General features: G+C 39.0%; 2 protein-coding genes across 3 annotated transcripts; one reads left to right on the top strand and one right to left on the bottom strand.

The window, feature by feature from the left end:
- Positions 1 to 393: 393 nt before the first annotated feature.
- Positions 394 to 12,382, bottom strand: LOC117293978 (vacuolar protein sorting-associated protein 37A-like). The gene is made up of 11 exons (XM_033776492.1): positions 12,289 to 12,382; positions 10,238 to 10,430; positions 9,646 to 9,726; positions 8,035 to 8,149; positions 6,561 to 6,658; positions 4,878 to 5,074; positions 3,532 to 3,653; positions 2,585 to 2,780; positions 1,756 to 1,883; positions 1,353 to 1,496; positions 394 to 582 (listed from the first exon to the last, which is right to left on the bottom strand). Exons 2-11 carry the CDS (start codon positions 10,339 to 10,341, stop codon positions 511 to 513), a joined length of 1,257 nt encoding a protein of 418 aa, XP_033632383.1. The 5' UTR covers positions 10,342 to 10,430; positions 12,289 to 12,382; the 3' UTR covers positions 394 to 510.
- Positions 12,383 to 12,476: 94 nt separating this feature from the next.
- Positions 12,477 to 21,319, top strand: LOC117293545 (CCR4-NOT transcription complex subunit 7-like). 2 transcript variants are annotated; one of them, XM_033775903.1, is made up of 7 exons: positions 12,477 to 12,566; positions 14,431 to 14,675; positions 17,825 to 18,018; positions 18,548 to 18,709; positions 19,548 to 19,725; positions 20,078 to 20,155; positions 21,025 to 21,319. In XM_033775903.1, the coding sequence occupies exons 2-7, from the start codon at positions 14,565 to 14,567 to the stop codon at positions 21,154 to 21,156; spliced, it is 855 nt and encodes a 284-aa protein (XP_033631794.1). In that variant the 5' UTR covers positions 12,477 to 12,566; positions 14,431 to 14,564; the 3' UTR covers positions 21,157 to 21,319. The 2 variants fall into 2 exon arrangements, with proteins under 2 accessions (XP_033631794.1, XP_033631795.1); XM_033775904.1 differs by having other exon boundaries at positions 12,477 to 12,570.
- Positions 21,320 to 26,724: the final 5,405 nt, after the last annotated feature.

The following is a 26,724-nucleotide window of genomic DNA, read 5'->3' as shown; positions in this document are numbered from 1 at the left end:
ATTGTCACTGGTTAAGTTTTGGTATTGGTTTACTGAATACTAAAAACTATTGCATAAATAAATTTAAAAGAATGGAAACTAATTAACAAAACAGTGTACTTTTAGATTTTACAGCGACAACAAATTTGGCTCTATTATAAATTTGGCTCTGCTTTGTTTTGGTAAAACATCGGGACTGGAATTTCATCTTTGAGAGGGCAAATTCATTTTGCAAAGGGTTCTTCCTTTTGGAAAATCTTACAAGTCAACAGGAAACTGTTGAAGGGGCACGGTAGCTAGAGGTCGTGGGCAGCAGAGACCGTGGACTCTGTGGCCTTCCCACCTATTTTCAGGCCTATTATATTCTGTAAAACTTACGTATACTTTACATCTAGTAGAGTTGAAAATAACAAGGCCAAAATTTCATGACTGCGGTTTTCTTTTACAAAACAGTGACTCTCAAGAAAAAAACAGAGTAATTGGTCATGATTAATTGTCTTTTAACAGTCAATAAAAGTCGCTTCAAGAAGATCATTTTATCATCCCACCACCTCGTAGCATGTTGTCTAGTTTTTCCTCCTTTGCTCTTCGTAAATGCATCGTCTGTGACAGAAATTTAAAAGAGGAAAAAAACATCATTTCAAATACTACTCACCATGAATGGAACATGGACACGACTGTAAAGAAATAGGCATATTAACTCTCCTTCTATCTGACAGTTCAATATCAACCACTGAGGTTTTGAGTGACAGATAACCTACGCCAGCCTGCAATGTCATATCATGTGGTGAATGCTTCTACACTGTACACAGTCAACCCTCCTACTGTATGACCAAGCATTTACACAGTACACAGTCAACACTCCTACTGTCTGACCATTCAATATAATTCACAGTGGTTTTGAATGATAGATAAACTATGCCAGCCCATAATATGATATCATGTGGTGAATGCATATATCGTCAAGTCTACAAAGGACAGTCAACCCTCCTACTGTCTGAACATTCAATATAATCGACTGTGGTTTCGGAAGATAGATAAACTATGCCAGCCTGCAATATGACGTCAGGGGTCAAATGCATCCAGCGAGTTGACCAATCATTTGAAACCAGTGAACTGCAGAGGTCGCGAAGGGTAGCACAACTGTAGCACAGATAGCAACCAGTTAAATAAATACATAAAGGCAACTTCTCTACATTTGTTAGTTTGGTAAGGTTTGCGGTAGCACCATGTGTAAATCTCTTTTGAGTAGTATTGGTTCTGAAAAGAACCAATGGTTGACTATTACTCAAAAGAGATTTACATTGAAAAAGTGCTACCGCAAACCTCGCCTAATTCTACTCTCACCATGCAACGTTTCAAATCCTACTTACCTTTCTTAAGTCGTTGTATTCTGGTAAGAATTCCTCCAGGGATAGTTTCCCTTCCAGGAAGGCCTCGGCCTTTGACTCCGATTCGTGCTCAACGTCTGCTGCAGCTACCTTCAGATTGTCCAGTATATGTCTTGGATCAAATTGCTATAAAAAAAACAGACAAAATTTGGGGTGCTTAGAAATGAATTACGCGCTGTTACTAATGGCTATGAATTGCGTGTTCCTTCTGATAATATTGGCGTACGCACGCGCCCGACACGCAGAAGCCAGCCGGTTATAAACAGCTCCAGCTGGTCATTATCAACCGTTTAAACACCCCCACATGACGCGTTCTCCACCAATATGAGTAGCGAAACTGTCTGGGGTATTTATGAATGGAGGTTTAAACAAGTGTATTCCCTACCTCACTGATGCTCTGCTGGTTGAGGCAATTCATATCAAATCGATTCCTCAGATCATTTCTCTCCTGAAGCTTCTCAGTCAGCTGGACTTTCATCTTCTCAATCTCAGGCTGGTAGCTCAGACTCGTGTCTGAAAATGTACAATGAGTGGATGAGTGCAATGAGTGGATGGTCAGGGCACAAGACTGGCAAGTATGGCTGTTTCCTAAGTGACTCTCGGCTACGGCTATGGCTGTTTTGCTGCAGTGAAGAATAGGTCTTTTAAGCCATAGCCACAGCCTTAGCCATAAATTCGGACACAAAGGCCATATCCAATTTAACGGCTACATCTAAGGCTATGACTGTTGCTAAGGGTGTTACTAAGGACACCCTATACTTTAATGCATGATGATGTCAAAATCTAGCCATAGCCGTAGCCATAGCTGAAGCCGGGTCACAACACAAATCACTGTGCTTTTGTGAAATCGTATACACTTGCCCATTTTTTCCGTTTCTCATTATCTCCCAATCCATTTCCAGTTTCGCCGCGCGAGTCCGCCAGCTTTGTGCAGCCCTGAATTTCTGCGCTAGCTGTGTAACATGTGTAAGCATAGAATGCCTAGTAACATGGAGTACGCAGGTGTACAAGCCAAAATTCGTTGCTAACCTGTGAAATATGCTTGGCGTAAGCACAGAATTCCCTGCTTTGGTAAGATTCTGTGCTTACAGTAAGCAGAGCCATGAAATTGGGCCCAGGTGTGGTCTCGACGTTTTAAACATTACACTCTGCTTGTTTTCAGGAAAATACTATAGGTCCTTTTGGTTGGTAAAGCCATGAGAATTTATACTCACGAGCTAAATGTTCGCAAACGTCGTACAGCTCCTGTCGATCAGTGAGTAACCTCTTGACCTGAGGTAACTCAGAAAAGACTTTGAGCTCGACTTCTTCATCCGCTAGAATCTCCTTGAGCTGAGACGTACTCAGCGAGGACAAATACTCCTTGAGGAAACTTGGTGAGACAGCGGGCATCTTGTAGGTCCTTGGTACCTGTAGAGGCAGACACAGAGAACTACAATAGTGGCTTCTTATATAATGCGCATATCTGTCACCCTGTCACAATCCTGGCGCTTTAACATACAGTTTTTTCTGCAGGGTATATGGGACTACGTTTGAGTTATGAGACCTATTCCTTTATAGCACCATGTAATGGTTTACAAGGTGCTGTGGTGCAATATGCTGCCAATCAAACCAGGAACACCAGGGCGAGCCTCTTCTCTTTAGGATAAGTGCACTGGGTTCTTTTACCTGCATTACACAACACACAGGACCTACAGCTTTACATCCCATCCGAAGGAAGCAGTAATAATGGTTAAGTCTCTTGCTAAAGAACTCAAGTGTCACGACTCTCGAACCCACACTCTGCTGAACAGAAACATCAGAGCTTGAGTCCTGTGCTTTTATCCGTTCGACAACCTGGGCACAATTTCAAAGAGCTGATAAAGCACATAAATAAGCTAATAAGCGAAACAAAACTATGCTAACTAGAAAAATGTTAACCACAATACCATACCACATGTACAATTCGTGACTGGTATCCTGCTCATTGTTGCTAAGCAGGGATTTTTTTAAAGCAATATTTCTATAAGAGCGGCTAAGAGCATCAAACCAAAGCTCTTGTGTTCCTGGGTATGGGTTCGAGTCCTGGACATGGCACTTATGTCCTTTACTATAATTGCTTTGTCCTGTGGTGGGGTCAGTATCCCTAGTGTCTTAAAACTTGAGCTTTGAAATGACTTACCAAACCAGTATTCGCTAGTCCTGTTGGTGCGACCAGTGGTTCAACGCCGAGGTATTCTAAGGTGTTGATTTTATTGACACTCCGTATCTCGGCCTTCTGGTGAGCCCCTGACGACATGGCACCTGTGAGGATGATTCAACACCATGAGTGAATCTTCATAGTTAGTCCAAATTTGAGTCTGGTCACTAGACCTAGGGTCGATTTCACAAAACGATTTGTGCGATTTGTGCTTCAGATCAATCCTAGCTCTTTGTGAAATCCAGACCTAACAAGCTCTGAATCCCATTCAAATAAATCTGTTCATCATTTTACTTTCTGTCATGTTTTTTCTTTTATTGTATCCTTTTAAATAATTTTGTTGTGCATTTTTATGTAATATAATGTTTTCATCCATCCTGTTATATGTGCTGTTTGATGTGGCTGAAATAAAAGTAAAATCTCTTGTGGATTTTTTTTTCCCACAGGATTTTGAAAAAATATGACATGCCTGAAATGACATGGGGGCAACAGGTGGCCTCTGTTGCCCCTGGTATTTGGCCTTAATCCCCATCAAAAGATTTTCAAAATTTCACTTGTCAGTTTTATTGGGCGTACAAGAGCTACATTGTGGGAATTTTTTTGTAACAAAAAACATTAGAAATATTACATTGTAGGCTTAGCCCCAGGATGTTTTTATTACAGAAAAGTTTTTAAAATGGATCATAGGACAACATCTGAGGAAAGCCCACAATGTCTCTCTACTAACCATGTTTGTATACATCTGCATTTACAATAGAAAGGTTCCAAAATCAAAATGTAAACTTTACCTTTAAAGGCAGTGGACACTATTGGTAATTACTCAAAATAACTATTAGCATAAAACCTTCTTGGTAACGAGTAATGGGGAGAGGTTGATAGTATAAAACATTGTGAGAAACGGCTCCCTATGAAGTACATAACTATAACATAGTTTCAGAGAATGAACAATTTTCCACAAATTTGATTTTGAGACCTCAGAATTAGATTTTGAGGTCCCCAAATCAAGCATTTGAAAGCACACAACTTCGTGTGACTAGGGTGTTTTTTTTCTTTCATTATTATCTTGTACCTTCAACGACCAATTGAGTTCAAGTTTTCACAGGTTTGTTATTTTATGCATAGGTTGAGATACACCAAGTGAGAAGACTGGTCTTTTACAATACTTAACATGCTTAAGGTGTCCAGTGTCTTTAAAACATTTGAACGATTCCACAATCCAAAGGTATACTTTGCCTTCTTTAAACATCTTGATAAAATTTGGCCAAGGTGAATAGGGTTAAAACCATGATGTTGTTAGGAAAAGTTTTTGTTCACAAAGTTTTGTTCACCTGGTAGATGAGACGGTTGGGTGGCGATAAGCGATGTCGATGGAGGCTGATTCCCCTGAAGAAGGATCCCTCCTCCCACTAGCCCAGAGGGGGCGGGTCTATACCCTCCAGCAGGTTGCTGATTAGCTACCGGCAGCTGAGTAGGCGAGGCTAATGAGGTGGGCGAGGCATATGATTGATACATCGTGCCTGCATTTCTAAAAAATACGGAAAAAAGCAAATGTTTCCTCATGAAAATTGTTTCCCCAAGTGCAGACAATTTGCGTACCAAAGGAGATCAATGAAACATGCTGAATATGAAATTGATGTAACACACAAGATAATAGTCCCATTGGTTAAGTAGTTCTGAAGCACCCTTGTATATCTGAGCACAAAGAATTGTAAATAAGGGAATAAAAGGGTAGAGATAAGTTCTTCAACTGCCGTTTAAAACTGGCAGGGTCGTGGCCATGCCATAAAGGCCCGAGCCATTGTTCTTTTATTCCCATTCACAAATGCCTTTTTGGTTAAAAGGCGTAATAAAGTAAGAAACTCTGTAAAACTTATCCATTTTCCCACATCCTTGAGCCCTGTACGTGTGTTGCATTTTTATGACTAAGAAAGTTTTCGGATATTCGTGCGCGTAGTCTTGGTGCAAGTCGTTTCTCATTTTCCTTTCACACACAGCGTGGCCAACTCACCAACAGCGCCCACTTCACCCGTAGCGAGAAACGTCTTGCATCAAGACTAGCGCGTAGTATGCATCTAAGCGTATCCGAAAACAACCTGATATAAACAGCTCCAGCTGGTCATTATCAACCGTTTAAACACCCCCACATGACGCGTTCTCCACCAATAGGAATAGCGAAACTGTCTGAGGTATTTATAAATAAGTTGTTGTTCAAAGGCAGTGGACACTATTGGTAATTGTCAAAGACTAGTCTTCACAGTTGGTGTATCTCAACATATGCATAAAATAACAAACCTGTGAAAATTTTAGCTCAGTCGGTCATTGAACTTGCGAGATACAAATGAAAGAAAAAACACCATTGTCACACGAAGTTGTGTGCGTTTATATGGTTGATTTCGAGACCTCAATTTCTAAATCTGAGGTCTCCAAATCAAATTCGTGGAAAATTACTTCTTTCTCGAAAACTATGTCACTTCAGAGGGAGCCGTTTCTCACAATGTTTTATATCATCAACCTCTCCCCATTACTCGTCAACAAGAAAGGTTTTATGCTAATTATTATTTTGAGTAACTACCAATAGTGTCCACTGCCTTTAACCTTATAATAAGTAATACGTTGTTTTTATAGAGCGCTTTATTACACCCAACAGGCGTCTCAAAGCAATCATTTAGGATTTGCCCCCAACTTTTTCAGCGACTATTCAGTAGGACCAATCTAAGCTTCCTATTTCACTAGTCCACCAGCTTTTATAAGTAGTCCATACGCTAATACTAGATCACTTGGAGAGAACTGTGACCATTGCCTTTGGTTTTTCAACTGGCATTTAAGCAGCAAACCACTGTTGAGGGTTAAGGCTGTAATAATTTTTACAACACAAAAAGGTATTACCTGTTACACTTGGTATAAGGGCAACAATTTGTTAATGCCTCACTTTTTGAAAGAGAAAGTATCACATTATATTTATACGTATCTCCGAACAATGTGGTGTATGGTACGTTGCCATAGTTACTTACGCCTGAACCGGATCTGCGGTGAAAACAAATGGTGGATTGTTTCTCATCTCTTGAATAATGCTCTGAATAACGCGACCCAAATCTGTCTGCACGCCAAACTGATACAGGCAACAAATAAAAATACAAATTGGTTATCTTAATATCATTTTTAACAATAAGAAAAAATAATCAATAGTTGTTTTTGTAGTACTTTATCTACAGTTGTCTCAAGGCATTATTTCTATTTTTTACAACAGGTTTTTGAATAACTCGACCCAAATCTGTCTGCAATCCAAACTGATACAGGTACGAACAGAAATACAAATTAGCTATCTTTATATAATTTTTAACGTTTAGTTTTTTAATGTAGTACTTAATCTACAGTTGTCTCAGGCATTATTTTCATTTTTTTACAATTTTTTCAAAATATGAGAATGATTTATTTGGCACCTTTTACGTAAGGGTTTACAAGGTGCTTCAGCGCATTCAGCAGCCACTGCCATAAACAACGGGGCGAACCTCTCTTAGTGATGGGTTCTTTTTGTGCATTACACAACACACTGGACCAACGGCTTTACATCCCATCCACAGGACAAAGCAATAATGGTTAAGTGTCTTGCTTTATCCTAAGGAAGGAAACAAGTGTCAAGGCCAGGACTCGAACTCACACTCTGCTGATTAGAAACACGAGAGCTTTAGTTCAGTACGCTTGACTGCTTGACTACAAAATGCCACTATTTGTTAACTGTAATAAATATGATGGAGTAGGGGTAATAACAAATTTCCTTCAACATTTTGTTTGCTGAACTTCCGATTAAAGCTTTTCCTGCAACTAGTTTCTCAAAAGTTGTTGATTTGAACTTGCACAACTCAGTACCGCATGGGCAGTTTGGGAACTTAAAATGGCTGACATGAATGTGAAAATCATTCATGAAGCACACACACAAAAATATTCCATTCGAGAAACACTGAAAAAAACACTCGATTTGCAAGAACTTTGCAACAATTGATAGAAAGAAAGTAGATCGTGGAAATATACACATGGAATCTGATGGTTAAAGGATTTGGGTACTTTTTGTAACACAAAACACAATGTCCACAGATTTACATTAAACCTACACCGTTTGAAAATAATGATAATAGAAAGCTTACTTTAAAATATTAGATGATGAGGTGCTGTAGTAAAACAATGTCATGAAAATACGTTTTTACATGCTAAAATAATTTTCGTCTCATGATCAGTGAGACGAAAACTATTTTCATGACATTGTTTTACTCATTTCTAAAAAAAAATACAGCACCTCAGCAAGTAATATTTTTAGGGAAGCTTTCTACTATCATTATTTTCAAACTGTGTAAGTTTAGTGTAAATCTGTGGACATTGTGTTTTTTTTCCTACAAAAAGTACATAGACCCATTAGGGTTCTAGCCGCACCTACTGATTATTCATACTTGAATCTTAATATTCATGAGTAGACCTCTGTGATTGACTTACATTGTTCAGACCTGGACATCCAACAATGGTTAAGGTGTTATTCACCCAAGGATGTCTTAACGGTGGGGAGACCTTGACTTGAGGTTTCTCTTGGGGGAACTGCGGGGGAAGGGTTCTGGAAGAAAGAAAAGAATTGCACTTCTGATTAATCTGAGGGTTTTTTTTCACAGAGCTTGGGCAAGTACTGATTACACAGTGCTTACACACATCGGTGATAAGGGAAATACAAACAATAAGATTCTTTGTCCCAGATGCAAATTTCCATCTAATAAGTCTCAGTCAAATGTTAACTTTTGAAGGCAAAGTATACCTTTGCTTTTATGGGACCGTTTGATTGGTTTTAATCCTATATTATAAATATAGATGTATACAATAACACTTCCATCTGAAAATTTCATTTTAAAGGTGAAAAGGTGGTCACGTTTTTGAAACAGCGTCGAAAATCTGGAGCGTATATGTCCACGCAGGAAGAATAATCCATGAAAGAAAAAATATACACAATCTGTCTCGGATTCTTTTTACATAACCATATTTCTTCAAAAGTGAAATGTTTCTCAACATGCTGTATATCAAAACTACTGTAGGCTTACAACCATAGGTTTTGATTGCCATTAAGCTGATTACCAAACATACCTTCCCTTTAAATGACACCTTGTTTCTGTAAACCACCATAGGCCCAATCACACATGGCTAATATTTACATGTAGGTTTGTGCATCAGATGCATGTCTACACTAATTTTATCGAGTAATGAACCACAAGACAAAATAACTGGGAAAAGGTTTTTTTTTAAATTAGGGTTGAAAAAAGAAATATTTACTGGAGAAAGACTTGAACCTGCGACCTTCGCATTAACCTGCCGGTGCTCTACCAACTGAGCTATCTACATGTAGCCCTTTGTTGACAGCATCCCTTTTTCAATATCTTTGTTCGGGTGCTATTCAGAAGCCATTCAATTTGTAACTGCTGTATAGCCAGGGAGGGATCACACTAAAATTGTCTTAGTTCAACCCAGAACAATTTTAAATTTGAAGATCAGTTTCCCTTGTGGTTCACTCTCTGTACTAAAACAGTTTTGGGTGGGTTCATGTAAAAGTAACAAGTGGTTCAATATTGAATCCTGCTATAATATGACGAAAGGTCCATTGGAAATTTATTTTTGTACGGTTGAATGAAGGAAGTGAATTAGTACAAAAGTTAGTTCTTAGAAAACTAATTCGCTGCCCTGAAGGACTTGGCAGTTATATACAAAGGTAAAGACACGGCCGTCAAAAATGTGCCATCTGCAGACAGACAGACAGACAGCAAACACTATGTTCTGATTTTTTTTTTAAATTATTCCAAAACCAAAGTACATCACTGCAGGGTTTTCCAGAGCAACTTCTCCATCATGTCCATCATGTCCATATAAAGTTTTCTACCTATGGGTTTTCACCCCGCAGCAAGAAGGAAGACCTACACCATAGATTATTAATGACGTAAATAATGATGCATAAACTACAAGATTGTATAATTAAAATGAAGACAAATGCTAACACAAGTCCATGTCTGTTGGTAGGCCCTCCCGATGTTGTAAACAAGCAGTTGTGTCTTATAATAAACTAAAACTTACATATGAAGAGCAATGTTGGTTGTTCCAGTGCCGATGCTGAATGTAACTCGGTAATCCACATCTCTCTTGAGTTCCACCACACTGTATAAGAGAAGATTGTTTGATGCATTCAGGAGTTTATTCAGTTTTAAATTAACAACATTAACTTGCAGTTAAAGGCAGTGGACACTAGTCATAATTGTCAGTCTTGGTGTATCTCAACATGCATAAAATAGCAAATCTGTGAAAACTTGAGCTCAATTGGTCTTCGAAGTTGCGAGATAATACTGAAAGAAAATACCCTTGTCACATGAAGTTGTATGCTTTCAGATGCTTGATTTCGAGACCTCAAATTCTAAATCTGAGTTATCAAAATCAAATTCATGGAAAATTACTTCTTTCTCGAAAACTACGCTTCTTCAGAGGGAGCCGTTTCTCACAATGTTTTATACTATCAACAGCTCTCCATTGCTTGTTACCAAGTAAATTTTTATGCTAACGATTATTTAGAGTAATTATCAAGTGTCCAGTGCCTTTAAAGGAGCTTCAAACAGGTAGATGGAGCCCAAGCACAAACCATGTTTTTGAAAACGCCCGAGGAAGAGAGACTTACTTTGGATTGAGTGCTCGGAGTGATTCAATTTGTTTGCTTCGTTGCTCTTGGAGGGGCGTGATGGGGGGAAGGTTGCTCTTAGACGGACTGAAAAACCAAGACATCACTGCTCCTTAGCACTAGGCTGATCGGATCGAAAACTGTGTACCTAGTGAGCGATGAATATCTGCTTGTTTGATAAACTTGATGAATTCTGGAAAGGAATCAAAGATTAAACAGCGATGGTGAACTATCACTTATTTGATTGTTATATTTTTGTTAATGAAATATATTGCCTGACAATTAACATCACAAGGAGGGATGGCCACTTTAAAGTGACCCAAATCAACTATCATCGAGGACACAATGCTGCCCTTTCCTTGGGCTGAAACAGGGTTACCACCTTCACAGCCCTTAAAGGCACTGGACACTATTGGTTATTACTCAAAATAGTTGTTAGCATAAAAACTTACTTGTTAACGATCAATGGACAGCTGTTGATAGTGTAAAACATTGTGAGAAACAGCTCCCTCCAAAGTAATTTTCCACTTAAATATTCAAATTTGATTTTGAGACCTCAGAATACGATTTTGAGGTCTCAAAATCAAGCATCTGAAAGCACACATTTTTGTGTGACAAGGTTGATTTTTCTTCCATTATTATCTCGCAACTTCGACGACCAATTGAGTTCAAATTTTCACAGGTTTGTTACTTTGTGCATATGTTGAGATACGCCAAGTGAGAAGACTGGTCTTTGACAATTACCGATAGTCATGATAGTGTTCAGTGTCTTTAAGGATGTAGGAATGGGTTATGGGTATCATCCACTAGAAGCCCGGCTGGTAGAGCAGAATGCTGGAAACATTTATAACCTTTCTAACTTTTTACAAAGCAATTGTGGTTAAGTGCCATGCACAACTCTATGGCGTTTGCCAACCAATAGGGTCTGTACGCATGCCTGAATGTGATTAGCATATTTCATGGGAAGGGTCCATTCATTGGGTCTAGGGTTACGGTTATCGTTACAATTATGGCCACCTGTGTGGCCAACTCTCTGGCGAATCGCAACAAGAAGAAGTTTACATGCAATTTCTGTGTGAAGTTTGAGAGGAGGTTGGTGATATACCATCTATATTTATATTCATTTATAAAGATACAAATCAATAGGACTTTAGGGTTCTATTTATTTGAACAAATTGAAAAAGAAATTGCATGATGAGAAGCAAGTTTGAAACTTTCATTCCCAATCCCATAAGGTTTATCGCGAATAGCAAAATATCAAGAGAGGGCGCTTGTGAACCCACACAAAGATATTGGCATGACAACACAACGCAGTAGCAAATCTGCCCCATCTGCCTACCCATAAATAACTTTGCGGTTCTGAATCGCGATACACCTGGGGATGGCCATTTTAATGTTACTAATTTTAAGATAAGAGTAACCTAGATAGTTTCTTTCATTTAAGCAGAAGCCGGAAATCCCCTTCCTGACAATAATGATTCAATAAAAAATCACTTTTCCCCAACTGAATTTGCGAAATGCTGCAGTTCGTACTGTGTGGACGAATCTACCGACCGGCGATCCGAAGTGAAAACCCTACTACCTACCTGGGCCCAATTTCATAGAGCTGCTAGCACAAAAATTTGCTTAGCATGAAATTTCTTCCTTGACAAAAACAGGACACCAACCAATATTCATTTGTTGCATATTGCGTGTTGCTGGTATTTACTTCTAGAAACTATAAAAAAATATAAATATATTATAAGGCTCACAGCTGGTATTCAGCTGTTGTTTGCTAAATCCTGAAAATCACGTGGACATTTGGTTGGTAATCCTGTCTTTATCAGGGAAGAAATTTCATGCTCAGCAAATTTTTGTGCTTAGCAGCTAAATTGGGCCCTGTATACTGTACCTCTCTATGACTATAGTCTCGCTCTCTTCTGACTTCAGCCTGCTTGTTTCAACTGTTTTTAACCATGGAGGTAGAACCCAACATTTAAAATAATGAACAGTATGGTGACCTTTCTAGTAAACAGTCAAACAAAACCCAAAGTTGAATCTTAATAACTTACAATAACTTCCTACAATTTCCAGAGCAAATTTGTTGCCGGAATCTGACGACGAAAAATCGTCCTCTGATGACAACATCTCACGATTGTGTCATGTTTATTTTGTAGACCTCCTAATCTGAAAGCGCGCCCTCTTGTGGTGGTGAACTTTATACCCCACCCTTCCCACGATGCATTTGTGTTACAGGAGTGCTACCGGTGAAAGTGTACAAAATTCGGCAGAATAGACCGTCGATTTTGCAGAAATCCCTGAAATATTTTCCTTCAAGTTGTCTTCAGTTGTAAGTATGTGGTTGTCATTATTAATAATGGGATATTTGTTTACTCTATAGCTTTAGAGAATTGTAGTAAATTGGATGTATTTCGCACACCAAGTCCTGGGATTAAAAAATGTGAGGGAATGAAGTTGCATTGCCATTGCAGTTGCACTGACTGACATTGTTTTTGTATCATTCAATCATTCATTGCACATACATTTGACCATAGCATAGGATGGAATACCCTGTTACCGTGGAATTAAGAATGATTTTTTCTAATAGAAAATGTTCAGCAACCTATAAAAACTGTCCGGAACAAGTGTACTAATCTATGTTAAATTGTTATTATTGTTTTTGAAATATTATTAAATATTATTTATTAAATTAGCCTACTTTCCACTGACTTTTTTTTTTAACTCATTGATCGATGATCGTTTGTCTGTTTAAATTCATCCACAAACTCAAACTGACAAAGTCTCTTTAAAAAAAGGAGCGATCCTCTGGAGGTGAGTCTCTACCGTGGTAATCGGAAAATAATATTTTCAATGAACTTTGTGTAATAATAATTTACATTAAATTTGGAGGATCCAAAATGAGCTTAATCCAAAGATTTACCCACCAGAGATTGACACATTTTGATTTGGCGCCGCAACAATTTAATATTTTGATACTGTGGTAATACGAGACCCACAGTAATATGCAATCAAAAAAACTGTTTCCATTAATTAACCCTTTCAATACCATTGTCGAGTTTACTCGACCGCGCAGTGCAAGCGCTTCCTTACCATTGTCGAGTAAACTCGACTGTGCGTTGTGTAGTCGCTCCGTCCCAATGTCGAGAAAACTTGACAGAAAAAAGCCTTGCCTTTGAGAGATTGTATTTATTTTGTTTGGCGCCCTCTGTTGTTAGGTTTTATATAGACAGGTTGCTTGTTTACCAAGCATTGCAATGGTATGTATTGTATAGGGGTCGCCATTATGATTTTCCGAGAAAAGAACGTTTGAAGATTTCACGCTTCCGTTTGTTTTTGACAAAAATCACCATCATGTCTCCTCATTGCACGAAGGTTTTGGCTTATATGTTTGCCTATAGTGACTCTATAAAAAGACTTGGGAAGTTCTGAGAGAGAATCTAGTGAACATTTGGCAGCCAATCGTGGTATTCCGTCGCCAGACATGCAGTCAGATGATGAAAAAACCGGACTATATAACAACGGTAGCTAACTGGACCGAGCACGTCACCCGTTCAACGCCTTGGGCGTGCATGGCGGGCGGGCCCGGACCGACTCGTGCTGGTCGAAGTGATTGTGGTGGCTGAACACTTTCAAAACAGAAAAGATTTTTCAGCAAAATAGGTTCCGATTTTGGTACAAATGGAAATAGAAGCTTATAATAAAAATGATTATATTTTCTGAGTAGTTTTTACAAACTTTTCTTGAGAAAAATTAGGTTGAAAATCTTGTCGTTTTTCTTGAGACAGAAATCCTGAATAAAAATAGAAGTAAGTCGTTTTAGCCAGAAATCTTGCAAACAAAATTAAGATAATAAATGTACAAACTTGACATCGTAGGAAAGGTCATTTCATATGCTACAAATTGCATGCACAAAGTTTTTCCAAAAAATAATGTCTTCCCACAGAAATTCAAGATTGAAAACAGTACACACTGCAAATTGCGTTATATATTTTTTGTGTGAAAAAATACGGTACACAGCATTGTGACCTTTGTCAACAATGCGGTATCCGGTTCGGCGCTTGCAATAAACAATGTGGTATTGAAAGGGTTAATGAAAATAGCGAAAACTTATGAACCCTACCTTCTTCTCAGTAATTATAATAATGATGCATTTTCTTACTTAAATGTGTCCTTTTGTTGATTGTTTTTCATAGGATTCTTCTAAATCTTGAGTGCTTGATACCAAGGAACAGCACTTCAACCAGTGCGACAGAAGAAGCATCAAGCAGTCGGGGGTCAAGTCCCAGACCCACCTCCATGTAGAGTACCCATCAACAAGTATCTCATCATGCCGGGCCAGACTAACGAGCCAGTCATTGTGGACGTATGGGAGTCAAATGTGGAGGAGATTTTTCGAACGATCAGAATAATCGTGCAGCAATATAATTATGTCGCTATGGTAATTCAGTTTTTGTTTTTTTGTAGAGTTTGTTGTTTACGTCAATTTAGTTTTGTAAATAGTTTGGAGTTGAAAAAAGAAACATTTACTACTGAGCTGATCAGCAGATTTCTCCTTTTCCTCTCCTTTCTCCTTTTTATGGAGGACGGAAAGTGGACATCTGCTTTTCTGGTATCAGAAATGCAGAAAAGCAGATTTTATGGTTGTTTCACATGAGTTTTTCTCCTTTTTTACTTTTCTGCTACCAGAAAAGCAGATTGAACGTTTTGTGAAAATGAATTTTTCTCCTTTTCTACTTTTCTGTTATCAGAAAAGCAGGTTTTACCTTTTCTCCTAATGCTGGCGGACGAAAAGTGGCCATTTGCATGTCTGCTACCAGAATAGTAAAAAAGCAGATTTAACGTTTTGTGAAAATGCCATTTTCTATTTCTTTGCTTTTCTGCCACCTGAAAAGCAGATTTTACTCTGGCGGACGACAAGTGGCCATTTGCTTTTCTGCTATCAGAATATTAGAAAAGCAGATTTAACGTTTTGTGAAAATGCAATTTTCTATTTCTCTGCTTTTCAGCCACCTGAAAAGCAGATTTTACTTGGGCGGCCGAAAAGTGGCCATCTCCTTTTCTCCTTTCAGATACCGGAAAATCATATTTTACCTATAGGTGGCCCAAAAGTGGCCATTTGCTTTTTTCGTTCAAAGGACCGCCCGTGAATGTTTTTTAGTTTATTGAACAAGTCCAAACGTGTCACCTGTTTCATTTGACTCGGGAAACTGTATGACTGACCGTGTTTTTTGTAAGGAAATAATCCTTGAAGTTTATTTTGGATGGTAGCCGTGAAATCTCCGCCAGAGTATTTCCTTTGAGATGCCGCGCCGCCTGCGTGGTCATCACAAAAGTAGGCCATATTTCTTCCAGTATCGAATGACTGACGTGATTGGTTCCCCAACATAAACACAAACACAGTTCGGCGTCGTGCATTGTGCGCATTTTTATGGTTCATGTTCACGGGCCGTCCTTTGAAAGCGAAAAAGCAAATGGCCACTTTTCGGCCACCTACTGCCTAGGTAAAATATAATTTTCCGGTCGGTATCTGAAAGAAGAAAAGGAGATGGCCACTTTTCGGCCGCCCAAGTAAAATCTGCTTTTCAGGTGGCTGAAAAACAGAGAAATAGAAAACTGCATTTTCACAAAACGTTAAATCTGCTTTTCTACTATTCTGGTAGCAGAAAAGCAAATGACCTCTTTTCGTCCGCAAGCATTAGGAGAAAAAGTAAAACATGCTTTTCTGGTAACAGAAAATTAGAAACGTAGAAAATGCAATTTCACAAAACGTTCAATCTGCTTTTCAGGTAGCAGAAACGTAGAAAAGGAGAAAATTTCTCATATAGAAAACATAAAATCTGCTTTTCTGCTATTCCGATACCAGAAAAGCAGATGGCCACTTTCTGTCCTCCATACCTTTTCCTCTGTTAGTTTCACACAACGCTAAAAACTACTGGACAAAGTCTTAATAGCAAGGAACTTAACTCAATTTTTTGCAGAAACAAACTTTCATGTCTGTACCCAGAAACATTTTGCTCTATTTTTCACAATAGAAATGCAACCCAGAATGTTGTGTGTGTAGGTATACCTGTTGCTATTGGAGTAATCCCGTGCCTGTTTGAATCTTTTCACAAAGTTCCACAGGAGACTTCTGAGACTAAGTCCGTAGTACAGAAGCCATATTGCATAATACCAGCTGCTGTCCATTACCGGCCTGAAAGCTACGGTACTTTTATGGCAGTCTGTGGGGGAAACCTTGTCTTACTATTGTTGCACTTTTATGGCAGTCTGTGGGGGAAACCTTGTCTTACTATTGTTGCACTTTTCTGCTCGACTTTTCTGCAATTCCTCGCTACACAGAACATGGGATTTCCACATAATACTAGCTGTACAAACATCAGCAATGCGTTAAATGCTAGACTGACGGCATGGTACTCTGTGGAAGTCTGTGGTACCACTATAGACTGACAGCATGGTACTCTGTGGCAGTCTGTGGTACCACTATAGACTGAAGGCATGGCACTCTGTGTCAGTCTGTGGTACCACTATAGACTGACGGCATGGTACTCTGTGGCAGTCTGTGGTACCACTATAGACTGAAGGCATGGTACTCTGTGGCAGTCTGTGGTACCACTAACGACTGAAGGCAAGCCACTCTGTAGCAGTCTGTGGTACAACTATAGACTGAAGGCATGGTACTCTGTGGCAGTCTGTGGTACCACTATAGACTGAAGGCATGGTACTCTGTGGCAGTCTGTGGTACCACTATAGACTGAAGGCATGGTACTCTGTGGCAGTCTGTGGTACCACTAACGACTGAAGGCAAGCCACTCTGTAGCAGTCTGTGGTACAACTATAGACTGAAGGCATGGTACTCTGTGGCAGTCTGTGGTACCACTATAGACTGAAGGCATGGTACTCTGTGGCAGTCTGTGGTACCACTATAGACTGAAGGCATGGTACTCTGTGGCAGTCTGTGGTACCACTATAGACTGACGGCATGGTACTCTGTGGCAGTCTGTGGTACCACTATAGACTGAAGGCATGGTACTCTGTGGCAGTCTGTGGTACCACTATAGACTGAAGGCATGGTACTCTGTGGCAGTCTGTGGTACCAGTAGAAACCAATGGACCCGGTGCTAGCCATTGAAAGTACAAGGGTGGTGGGTAAGGTTATCTCTGCATATAGTATGGGTCAGACAATAAGAAGATTAAAGGCAGTGTAGTAATTACTCAAAACAATTATTAGCATAACCTTACTTGGTAACGAGTAATGGGGAGCTGTTGATAGTATAAAACATTGTGAGAAACGTCTCCCTCTGAATTAGTGTAGTTTTCGAGAATAAAGAAATTTTCCAATAATTTGATTTTGAGACCTCAGAATAAGTTTTTGAGGTCTCGAAACCAAGCATCTGAAAGCACACAACTTCGTGTGACAAGGGTTGTTTTTCTTTCATAGTTATCTCGCAACTTCGATGACCAATTGAGCTCAAATGTTCACGGGTTTGTTATTTTATGCATATGTTGAGAAGACTGGTCTTTGACAATTACCAAAGGTGTCCAGTGTCTTTAAAGGAAATACTTTTGTTCCGTTTGTACTTGACACAGGACACTGAGTTTCCAGGGGTTGTCGCCCGACCCATCGGGGAGTTTCGGAGTAACTCAGAATACCAGTATCAGCTTCACCGGTGTAACGTGGACCTCCTCAAGATCATTCAGCTCGGACTGACATTCTGCGACGAAGTAGGGAACTTCCCCACTGGACCAGCCACATTTCAGTTCAACTTCAAGTTTAATCTGACGTGAGTAGAAACAATAACTGGAGTCTATTACAGTGCTTGTAAGGTTAGCGAACGTATGGACTAAAAGACTTGTAATGCACACATATCCACCCTGCTGGGTTTTCAAAGCACAGATAACCAAAACAAACAAAACAAAACAGACACAACTATTAAAGTTTGTCCTTGAAAACCTGTGACATAAGATAAGTTTTGAGGAGAGATATTTTAATTTTGTGGTACAAAGACAAGATCTAAGATTAAGTGGTAGGATAGAGTGTTCCAGATGCGTGGCGCAGCTGAAGAAAAAGACCTGTCACCCCAGGAGTGTCTAGACTTGCGTTCACTGAGGAGAAGTATGGAAATGGATCGGAGATTCCTTGATGGAGTGTAAACATAAAGTAGTTCTGAGATATAGTGGGGAGCTTTGTCATTAAGTGCATTGTGTTAGGGTTAGGGTTTGTCTAAATTACCAATAAAATGAGAGTCAGCATTACTCTTATTATCAGTGTTTTAAAATGTTTTGTTCTTCCAATTTGTTTGTTCTCAACAGGGAGGACATGTATGCCCAAGACTCCATCGATCTTTTATCCAAGTCTGGCATCCAGTTCAAGAAACACGAGGAGGAAGGAGTGGACGTGATGCACTTTGCTGAACTTCTCATGACCTCCGGGGTCATCCTCAAAGACTCAGTCAGATGGATCACCTTTCATAGGTACCCCAACCCCACCCCTACTTTACCCTCTATCTATATTTACTTCTAATATATTGTCAATGGACCGTTATCATGTTGCGGTCATCTTGATTTCTTCCCCATTCAAATCAATGTAACCAAACCAAGGCTGGAAGGGCCAATAGTCTGGTTCCTTTTGTACAATGATTTGTTAGCATCCGTTACTGTCACAAATGTGTATCAGTTTTATTTACACCCATGCATTTAAAGTTAAATGCAAAAAAAACTATTGGTTAGAAGCCTACCGTGTTTATGCCCAAAATTTGAATCTGCGAAGCATTACTTCAGTAATACTATCATTATCTTCAAATGCTGTAAGTTTAATGTAAATCTGTGAACATTTTGAAAAAGTATCCGAATCCTTTAAAGCCATTCAACACTTTCGGAACAGAAAAAAAAGTTCACAGATGTACAAATAACTTACAGGGTTTACAGAAGGTAATGATGAAAGACTTCTCTTGAAATATTATTCCATGAAATGCTTTACTTGTTGAGAAAACATTAAAAGAATTATCAATTCTCGATATCGAGAATTACGGATTTATTTTAAACACATGTCATGACACGGCGAAACGTGCGGAACCAATGGTGGGTTTTCCCGTCTCCTGACTCCGATGACAGATTGAGCCTAAATTTTCACAGGTTTGTTATTTTATATATAAGTTGTGATACACAAAGTCAGGCCTTTGGACAATACTGTTTACAGAGAGTCTCTAATGGCTTTAAACAAGAAATAAATTAGTCACTTCCTTAGCATGCTTTCCTAGAAGTTATAACCCGAACAAATATATACAATTTTTGTTTTCATCCTGTTTTCCAGTGGTTACGATTTCTCCTACATGCTAAAAGTCTTGACAGTTTCTCACCTGCCCTCAGACGAGTCGGAATTCTTTGAATTATTACGGATTTATTTTCCGCGGATCTACGACGTGAAGTACTTGATGAAGAGCTGCAAAGACCTGAAGGGAGGTCTGCAAGAGGTGGCCGACTTTCTTCAGGTGTGTTTCAGGGAGTGATTTCCCTATTTTAAACTGGAAATCTGTTTTTTTTTTTGTTTTTTTTTTATATGCAAGGGCCATTTATGAATGGGAATAAAAGAGTAGTGACTCTTTCTTAAACATCCATTTAAAACCTTGCAGGGTCGTTGCCGTGCGCTAAAGGCCCTCGGCTCGGGGCTTTATCACACGGCAATTCGACCCTGCCAACTTTAAACGGTAAGAACTCGTCGCTACCCTTTTATTCGCTTAATCTAAAGCATGAAGGAAGTAGAAGAAATTTGTAAACTATAAAGATGATAACCAAAAAGGCAACGGCATGGATTATAGTTTTTGTTTTTCTCTCCGTGCCCAGATCCAGAGGGTTGGACCCCAGCATCAAGCAGGCAGTGATAGCCTCCTCACCCAACTTGCCTTCTTTAAGATGAGAGAGGTAAGTTAACTCAATCTTATTTGTATCTAATCATCTTCAGTGTCTTCACGGCATGGTTAAAGGAACATTACAGAATTGGTTGTTGCTCACAAAACAGATGCTGGCAGTGTAAGCACTTTATGTAATCCACCATAATACATAAACTGACAAACCTGCAGAAGTTTGAGATCAATCAGCATTTTGGGTCCGACAAAATAGTGTAACTCTGTTTTTTCCTTACGAATTCTGTACAGTCTCTTTAACCTATTCATTTATTTACACTAACTGTGAAGCCAAGGACTCCCAGAAAAGTGAACTTAATCACTGTACTAGTCAAGAACCCAACGGAGGTAAGACAAAGAAGGAAGTTTCAGTTTTAGATGTGGGAGGAAAACCTCTGAGAATTTTTCCAGGGAAAACACACGCAGTCAGGCACAGACTGAAAACCCAGTCCACAAGGACTCTCAGAAAAGCGAACTTAATCACTGTACTAGCCAAGAACCCAATGGAGAGTAGACAAGGAAGTAAGTTTCAGTTTTAGATGTGGGAGGAAAACCTCTGAGAATTTTTCCAGGGAAAACACACGCAGTCAGGCACAGACTGAAAACCCAGTCCACAAGGACTCTCAGAAAAGCGAACTTAATCACTGTACTAGCCAAGAACCCAATGGAGAGAAGACAAGGAAGTAAGTTTCAGTTTTAGATGTGGGAGGAAAACCTCTGAGAATTTTTACAGGGAAAACACACGCAGTCAGGCAGAAACTGAAAATCCAATCCACATAGTTGGACTTGAGTTGGACTTGAACCAGGGTCCATTTGAACAACTTATATTGGATTTTGCGCTTTATATTTGAATAAATTATTAAAGTTATTATTATTATTATAAACCAGAGTTACTTTGAAGACAACATCGATGATGACAAGTACTGCGGTCACCTCTATGGCTTAGGGTCAGGGTTCACACAGAACGGCACGTACAATGACGAGATCAACAACATGTCGACCAACGCCACAACGACGTAGCCAAAGTTTTCATTTACCTAAATCATAACAAAGAGAGTCCTTGTACAAGGAATCCTCGCTGAAAATTTTCGAAAGCATCCGAAGATATCGAGGTTTTCAGGCCTGTATGCTTTGATTTTGAAAGGGCAAAGGCACCAGCTAGTCCTAACTTAGGACTAGTCCTAAGGGACATCAAAAACGTACAGCTAGTCCTAAGTTAGGACTAGTAACTCGTCCTAACTCGAGATAAGACTAGTCCTAACTCTTTGTGAAATCCACCCCAGGGCATTTTCTCTTTGGTAAAGGGCACCCTACGAGGAAATTGTAAATTTCTACTGGGAGAATTACAAGGGCACCAAGGCAATGACCAGGGGGCAATGAGGCAATTTTTTAAAGGTAAGGCCAAGCAAGGCAAGGCAAGGCAAAATGTCCACCGAAACAGAAAAACTGAGGAGCCTAAAGTGGTGATATTTTTATAGTGAACAAAATATGTGAACAGTAGATTTTTTTCTTGGGAATAGTTTGGGGAACACCTCCAAAATATCTCTTTGGTTAATCCACCGTAAATAGAATTTGAAAAATTACTTACTGGTATTTTGTCACTTCGTAGTCTTTACCCAATTAGAAATTTATGGAGACACAAATATAACAAATTTGATAAGAGATTGGAAACAATTTTCAGCGAGGAAATCCTAATCTGTAAGTCTACTCCTGTTTAATGTCGTTATTCTAATTTTGTGATTTTGTCTCCTTGAGAGTATGTTTTTTTAATTATAATTTTGTCTTATTTTGTCCGTATTTTGGGGGCCTGTTTAGTGTCTTACATGTTGAGGGTCAGTCTTTACAAAGTGTCCTGTAATTTTTTAGCAGCATCTCTGGATTTGAATTTCGCGAGAATTCGCAGGGAGCCATTTTTCAAAGTAGAAGTCGGTATTGTTGGAAACCCTTTTTCAAAAGTTTTTTAAAAGTAAAAAAAAATTCTTGCACCTGTCCTAATTCTGTGGTTCGGAAAATAGACAACACTTTCCTAAACCTTTTTGTGTTGAATTTACCAAGTATATTTTTTAAAAACCTGTTTCAATTTCCCGCTATTTTTCGATCAACGAAATCAAATTTAACAAATGTTCTGGATTCCAAATTAAACCAAAATACTATCAACTCATTCTGAAGATTTTAAAAATTATGTTTTAAGAATGGTTTTCTGCATGGATGTAGAAAAACTTTGGTGTCCATTTTTTTTTGCAAGGATAAGCATATTCAATTGTGATTCCTCTGAATGTATTTGTCCAGTTTTATTGTTATTGTTAATCTCTGTAAAGTTATTGCCCAGGATCTGCTGGCCAGGCCTGGTGATATGCACGACTTGATGTCAAGGTAGTTGCTAAGAATTCCGATAATGTAACCACTCACGTCAAAAACAAGTTAACCCCACAACTAAAAACTCTCTGTAGAGAAACTTGAACGTTTGGTCCTCTTGAGTAAAGGTTCGCACAATTCGAGCCAGCCATTTGCTATTGTTGGAGTTAATTCCGATGTATATATTTCAACTCCCAAAGTGGCGGACAGGATAGGTGTGTTTAAGTGCCATGTGTGCCGTAAAAAGGGCCAATAGAAATGTTTTTTACAGTCAATTTGGAAAGGCACTGTCAGCGTTATGCTCCCTGAAATTCCCAGCCTGTGCTTTCAATAGTATCCTTGAAAAGTGTGAGAATTTTAAACAACGACAATCATTCTTCGGAAGTCAGAAGTTAAAAACGATTTGTGAGAAATGGAATCGCTTTGATAGGGTGATCTCAGTCCTGTGGAAGGTAGTTTTTGTATGTTTCAAGTTGACGAGTCTTGCCATGTGTTAAGCTGCTAAAAGATTGGTTTTTTTAACTTTCTCGCCTTGTTCGACATTTTTAATTTGGTAACATAGTATGTGAAGATGGGAGTATTGCAAATTTCTAAAAATGAAGGATGAGTTTTTTTGTTTACAGTGAATTAGATTCAGTCGGTGATTTGTTGAAAATCGAGGGGTTGTTTTTTTCCCGAGTCTTCAAGACTCGCAGTTTTAATTTGTATTTTTCCTCTACATATTTGTCATTTCAATTGCTTCACATTAGAATAAATATTTGCATTGTCAGTGTAAGTACCAACTGTTCGGTTAGTGTATTTTTAGTTGAAATGGAAGGAGGGGGGGGGGGGGAATCATTGCATTGTGTTTATAATAAGTACAAACATTGAAGGGACACTAAATCTGAAATATTAAAAGTCGATTTTGATAAATATTAAAAGTTGATTTTGATTTTTCAACTTGAGGTTGTACTTGTGCTTTCAAGATGTTAATGATTTGTAACGAGATTGGTTTTTAATGTAAACTAAAGTTACACAAAACTATCGTACAGTATGATTATAAATTGTTATAACTCCATTTCGCAAACAAGTTGACTACATTCATGACCCATGTATGATAACTTATTAGTAGTGAAAACTTAATGCACGCCGGATGTGCCTTTGACACATACACAATTAATATCAACTGGAGGGTCACTTTAAATTGCTTGTAGGGTATCTCTGTCTGGTTCCCTTTTAACCCAAAGGTAATGATAGTTATAATTTGCAGTTGTGTAAAGGTACCAGACTTTTTTTCTGACATCCACGCTTTGATAACACTAGGTCGAGTGTGAGCAAATGAAAATGGCTGCAGCATCCATATTTCCTTAAATGTATATCGGGCCAATTTCATAAAACCTGTAAACAGACAATTTTTACTTTCGGATCAATTTGTAATCATTAAGACTGCTATTTGTTATGCAAAGCAGGAGGCGTGCTTAGTTGCATACAGTCTATGTACACGACTCCACTGTAAGCTATCACATCGTCTCCATTGTTTATATAAAAAAATACACTTTTTCTTATGCTTGTTTTCTGCTAATGCAGCCGCAAAAGAATTGCTTACCGGTAAACAGCTAATATGAACTTGAGCGCAAAGCTTGTAAGCACGAACATTCGCTAAGCACAGAATAGTATTGCTTAGCAGAAACAGGCCAAAGTTACACTAAGTTTACATTATGGTGACTTGTGCCCCACTCGAATTTTGCTTAGCAAACAAAATTTGTGTCAAGCAGTATTTACAGCTTTATGAAATTGGGCCCTTGTTGTAGCCATGTTGGAGCGTTTTCTTTCCTGATTTTGCAATAATGCATCTGACCAGAGTGAGGCTGTAAGGTTGAACAGTCTGTTCCTTTATGTGTGATCAGAGATAACCCTGAATCACAATATGGGTCAGCAGGGTGCTAGACAAAGATTACTTCAGTAAACCATGACATATAAATGTACCCTTTGTATAGCGTGACGGAGACTTGGTGCAATAACTTCATTGAGATGTAATAGCTTTCCGTGTTTCTTTGTGTTTTTAAACGATTGTTAGAATGAAGTACTGTTTCTCTGTTAATTTCCTTACGGACCAAAAATATAAATGACTGACCCACAAGTTGTATTGACACGTACCCAAATCTTGTTTTATGACTTGTAAATAAATATATCCCTTCGTAAGAAAGCATATCAGAGTGAGTTTTGATTTATTTTGTTTTCTGAGCCTTTGATGAGTTTGAACAAAACGATATGAGGTTCTTAAACAGCGCTTTATCACACCCAATGGAAATCTCAAAGCGCTCAGTATTTTCATACAATAATAATAATAATAATTACAACATTTTTATAGAGCGCTGAATACGGAAGTTTCTAAGCGCTATAACCAGATTGACAAAACAGATGGGTTTTAAGTAGAGATTTAAAAGTGACCAATGAAGGAGCTGCTTGAATGTGGGAGGGGGCTTGTTCCAAAGTGTTGGAGCTATGACTGAAAAGGCCCGATCGCCATAGCATGTCATGGTGCGGGGGTCTCGGGGGGGGGGGGGGGGGAGCTGGAAATGAGCGCTTTATGGAGAGCAAAGGCGTCGGGTAGCTGATGAAAGCGAAGAAGAATGAAGGGATATGAGCAAGCTCTTGGATATACAGGAGCCAAATTATGAACAGCTTTATACACAAGAAGAATTTTGAAGTGGATGCGTTGGTGAATTGGAAGCCAATGGAGAGAGCGAATGATGGGTGTTAAATGTGCTCTGATTTTTTCGTTCGGGTGACTAATCTGGCAGCGGATTTTTGTATGTGAAGCTACGTGTTAAAGTATGAGACCTATTCCTTTACATAGCAGCAGGTTTACAAGGTGCTGTGGCCCTGTGGCACAATAAAAAGCCAATTAAACCAGGAACACTGGGGCGAACCCCTTCTCTTTACCATGAATGCACTGGGATCTTTACGTGCATTACACAACACCGTAGCAAGCAGTTCTTATACACCCAATGCATACCTGCCAACCAATCCTAAGTTGGAGGAATCATTACCAATGATATGAACTGTATTCTTAATTATAAATTTTGGGCATACCACCATAGAGTTCAACAGTTTGGGTGTTGATTAACTGAAAGGAGTTGGACTGAGGACTGCACTGGTAAACTGATTGTGCTTATAGGGTCAGGCATACCACCATAGAGTCCAACAGTTTGGGTGTTGATTAACTGAAAGGAGTTGGACTGAGGACTGCACTGGTAAACTGATTGTGCTTATAGGGTCAGGCATACCACCATAATAAGAGTCCAGCAGTTTGGGTGTTGAGTAACTGAATGGTGGATCGAGGACTGCACTTAGTAAACTGATCATGCTTTACATGGGATCAGGAGGCATACCACCATAATCAGAGTCCAACAGTAATGGTGTTGAGTAACTGAATGGTGTTGGACCGAGGACTGCACTGGTAAACTGATCAGGCATACCACCATAATAAGAGTCCAGCAGTTTGGGTGTTGAGTAACTGAATGGTGGATCGAGGACTGCACTTAGTAAACTGATCATGCTTTACATGGGATCAGGCATACCACCATAATCAGAGTCCAACAGTAATGGTGTTGAGTAACTGAATGGTGTTGGACCGAGGACTGCACTGGTAAACTGATTGTGCTCATAGGGTCAGGCATACCACCATAATCAGAGTCCAGTAGTTTGGGTGTTGAGTAACTGAATGGTGTTGGATTGAGGACTGCATCATCATGCGTTACAGAGTAAAAAGTAGCGAATGCCTCATCGCCTTGACCTTTTTTTTGTGCTGGATGTAAAGTTAGCATGCCTGCCTTGATTTAAGGCAGGTAAGCTGAATTTTATTTATATTGTATATGTAAAAAACAAAAACCTGCAACTGTGATCGTGGACAAAAAAAATTACCAATGGCCAAATAACTGTGAATACCGAGCTTTTCGTGTTTTTCGACATAATCACCAATGAGATTCCCCATGTGTAACTGTGCATTGCCAAATTTGAGGCGAAGTAAGCCTAGTTTGACTCGCACCTTGTTTGTTAGTTGAAGAATAATACAGTGCTTTGCAAAAGGGCGTACCAAAGCATTCATAATTTCCTTTCAACAGATATGCAGTTTTGTTTGGAATTATAAAACTCACTTTACATGTACTTGTTCATTTATATATTTATGTGGTTAGACTGTAGGACTTGCAATCATAAGGTTGTGGGTTTGAATCCCCCAGTTAACCGCTG

Source organism: Asterias rubens, chromosome 8, assembly GCF_902459465.1.
Source record: "Asterias rubens chromosome 8, eAstRub1.3, whole genome shotgun sequence".
In the NCBI taxonomy this organism is placed as follows: Eukaryota; Metazoa; Echinodermata; class Asteroidea; order Forcipulatida; family Asteriidae; genus Asterias; species Asterias rubens.
Note: the sequence above shows the minus strand (reverse complement) of the source record. Positions and strands in the feature narration are given on the sequence as shown.